General features: G+C 34.0%; 1 protein-coding gene across 1 annotated transcript in view; it reads right to left on the minus strand.

Moving 5' to 3' along the window:
• Nucleotides 1–1,370, minus strand: part of LOC106872888 (uncharacterized) — a 7,464-nt gene extending 6,094 nt beyond the window's left edge. Inside the window, exon 1 of the mRNA XM_014920044.2 lies at nt 913–1,370. Coding sequence (XP_014775530.1) covers nt 913–1,271 — 359 coding nt within the window. The 5' untranslated portion in view covers nt 1,272–1,370. The remainder of the gene's footprint in view (nt 1–912) is intronic.
• Between the last annotated feature and the right edge of the window lie 2,507 nt (nt 1,371–3,877).

A 3,877-nucleotide genomic window follows, 5' to 3' on the forward strand; every position in this document is an offset into this window, starting at 1 on the left:
TATTTTGGGGAGATGAAACAATCCTTTACATTGCGTTATTATATTTATATTGACTACCTACAGTAAGGAATTTGGTACGTATATATATATATATATATCTCCCCAAAATACGCATTCTTCCTTCTACACACACACACACCTATATATATATATATAAGTAGAATCCTGGTTTAAGCGCTTCATATAATTCTTTATAACTTTTTTACTTTATATATGCGTGCGTGTTACTACTCAGAGTTTCGCGAATATCGCTGATAGCGTTAAATTTTTTTTTTCTATCAACGATGTTGCAAAAAGTTTAGTAGTAACAAGAGAGCAGGTAATCTCTAATTTACAATAAATATGTACATTCGACTTCTGTAATAAAGTAGTTTTTCGTCCCTTAATAAGCTCGTGTGTGTGTGTACAAAATGTTAATCAGTGGTTGTCGTCAACGAAGATGACTTTGTCCACAGTGATTTTAACCTGGCGAGGCACATTTCTCTCTCTCCCTCTCTCTCAGATTATACAGTTGCAAGCCGAAAACGAAAGAAAACGGATAGGAATGGAATGGATCAAGAGAAGAACAGGAACCTAGTTCGTAGTGGTGCTTACTATCAGTTAAGTACATTCATACATATATGGATGTGTTTACACACACGTGCACAGATAGATACATACGTATTATATATATACACATATGAATACATACACACACACACACACACACACACACACACACACATATATATATATATATATATATATATATATATATATATATATATATATATATATACATGCACACACATATATACATGTATAGGTGTATACTGATTGGGTTTTTTTCTTTTTTTTTGTCACTTAAGTTTAATTTTGATTTCGATATTTGGTCTTCGTTTAGAATGTTTTACATAATAACCAAAACTCTACCTGGGCATATCTGGAATGGAATATTCTATATCAGATCTGATACAGTTACACAGATATTCAAAAGTTTGTTTGGACATTCTGAAATTCTCAATCCAATCCTGAGAAGAGAATGTGTTCTGTACAATATGGTCCCACCAGTAGGAGTAACGATTCTTAGTCCAAACCACTCTGTTGGTGGACGGTTCCAACAAGAGTGTAGGTAATATATTAAATACGAAATACATCCTTTGGCTTGATTGGAATCTAGAAAAGGCTCGGATTCGTCTGAAGTGCCGTTTTTTCATGTGGTAGCATCTTTTATCGGCTTCTAATCGTCTTTTTCTGATCATTGCGAATACAAATGCGAGTAGTTCAGCCATTTTGAGATGATTTGATGATTAAAGAAATAAAAAAAAAACAAAATAAATAAACAAATTATCAAAGAAAAGCGGATGTAAACAAGTGAGAAGCTAAGCCTTGCCACCGGAAGTGGATAACTCAATCGGTGATTTCCTTTCATAAACGTCGGCTGCATTCATTTCATTATTACCGTAATCCCTCAGTTTATCACAGTTTTTCCTTACCTATTTTCCCCCCAGACTCCATTGTAGCTTTCCACCGCTGAAATATCCTTAAAGAAATATCCACAGTAGGGCATTAGAATAGCGCTATACTATAGCAAACACTCTTGGCTAGGCTGAGTATAGGTCTATTATGTTTGCTGTGGAAAAACATTCTCGCAATTCCATGTCTCACTAGGAAAAAAGTTTAAAAAATTGGATCCTACGCCCCACGTTGGTAATCATTGGTTTAGCGAAACACGATATAATTAGCTTTTCACCTGTTCAAAGCATTTTCATAAGCTTGTCCTAAACGTCATAAATTAGTGTAATAAAATATTTCGTTGCTATCTTTACAAGTTGGAGATGATTAGTTTCGATTGAAGATTTCTATAAGACTTTTGTAATTAAAGAGTTATCTGCTTGGCTTTTATTTATACCATTAAATATTTGGAAGTTAATTTTGTTTAGTGTGATCATAGAATGTATCCCATTCAATGCAAACGAGTATCATAGGTGATCTACAGAGTACATTATAAATAATTTTTAATACGACTGATGCCTGTTTCTAAATTAAATTTATCTCCATCCTGTGTGTCACATATATGCATTATCTCTTGTTTCATACGTTCTGAGTAATATAAAGCTTTTCATTCGTGAATATCATTGATACCCTGATCGTTCAAAGTGTTAGGTATGTATATCGTATATGGTGCATGGACGCCAGGGAAACAAGTCGTGCGTATCACATGTTATACGTCAGGTCGGGCAAATAGTTGAACAGACCAAATAATTATTTCTAACCTTTGTACAAGGATAAGAATTTGAATAGGGTGGAGGGATGGGTAAGTTGATTAAATGGAGGTCAGATTTTGTATTGCACTTTATTTTATTAACACCAGTAGGATGAAACGTAATGCTTACTTCGACGCAATTTGAACTCAGACCTTATAGAGCCAGAATAAATTGCTTCAAATTTTGGTACAAGACCAACAGTTTTACAGAGAAGTAGATAATCGATTACATCGAATCCAGTACATGGGTGGTACTTTATTTTATCGACCAGAGTGAAATGAAAAGTAATGTTAACCATGGCGGAATTTGAACTCAGAAATTATAGACTCAGAATAAATACCACAGGGAATTTTGTCCGGTGCTCTAGCGATTCTGCTAATTCACTGCCCTTACCGGGGAGGCATCTAATAAAAATACAGTAGTTTTTATTAACCTTACTATAAATAAAGAACTGTACTATCGGTCATGGCAAAATACACTTCAAATATAGTTTCGCAAAAGAAAATTAAAATTATATCTCTGTTATAATTTTAATAAATTTCTTTTTCTTTTCTTTTGTTTTATAATGTGTGGTGTATATTGTAAAGTTTTTTATTTACATTAAAAAACAATAAAACATTGCCCCTAGGTTGTCTTCGGCTTAATTAATTTTCCGTGTTGAGAGAAAAACATCCCTTCTAATAGTCAATTGAATTAAGGGTTTGCTGTTCTGAATTTGGGTTATGTAATTATTTGTTATTTAACTTTAGATTAGATGGGTTGATAGAATATATTACCAGTCAAGTAGTGAAATTTTATTCAAAATACAACATATCCTCACCAACAACCTGTCGCTTTCTTGGAAAAAACATCGTATTTAAAAGAAAATATTATGCATTAATCTAGATAATACATTTTGAAAACGTTTATCAATTCGTTTTGCAAGATTCCTGATGCGAAATCGTGTTAAAACAGATATTGTTGTGTTTCGGGATTTTTATTCTATTCTTTTATTTGTTTCAGTCATTTGACTGCGGCCATGCTGGAGCACCGCCTTTAGTCAAACAAATCAACCCCAGGACTTATTCTTTGTAAGCCTAGTATTTATTCTATCGATCTCTTTTGCCGAAGCACTAGCTTACGGGGACGTAAACACATCGGCATCGGTTGTCAAGCGATGATGGGGAACAGGCACAAATACACAAACATACACACACTCACATATTATATATACGACGGGCTTCTTTCAGTTTCCGTCTACCATATCCACCCACAAGGCTTTGGTTGACCCGAGGCTATAGTAGAAGACACTTGCCCAAGGTGCCACGCAGTGGGACTGAACCCGAAACCATGTGGTTGATAAGCAAGCTACTTACCACACAGCCACTCCTGCGCCACATTTTATTATTTACTTATTTATTTTGCCAAATAAACACACGCACTATATTTTTTTCTTCATTCGTTTATTACTTTTGTTTTATTATTTTAACGCTTGTCTATTGTCCTGAAATCTTTCGTCGCACAAAGTGTCGCTGAAGCGGTCACAGATGCGTGACAAAAGATTTCCGGACAATGAACAGGCGTTAAAATAATAAAACAACAGTAATAAACAAGTGGAAAAATATATTTATATATTTATATATATATAGTGC

Source organism: Octopus bimaculoides, chromosome 25, assembly GCF_001194135.2.
Source record: "Octopus bimaculoides isolate UCB-OBI-ISO-001 chromosome 25, ASM119413v2, whole genome shotgun sequence".
Classification (NCBI taxonomy): domain Eukaryota; kingdom Metazoa; phylum Mollusca; class Cephalopoda; order Octopoda; family Octopodidae; genus Octopus; species Octopus bimaculoides.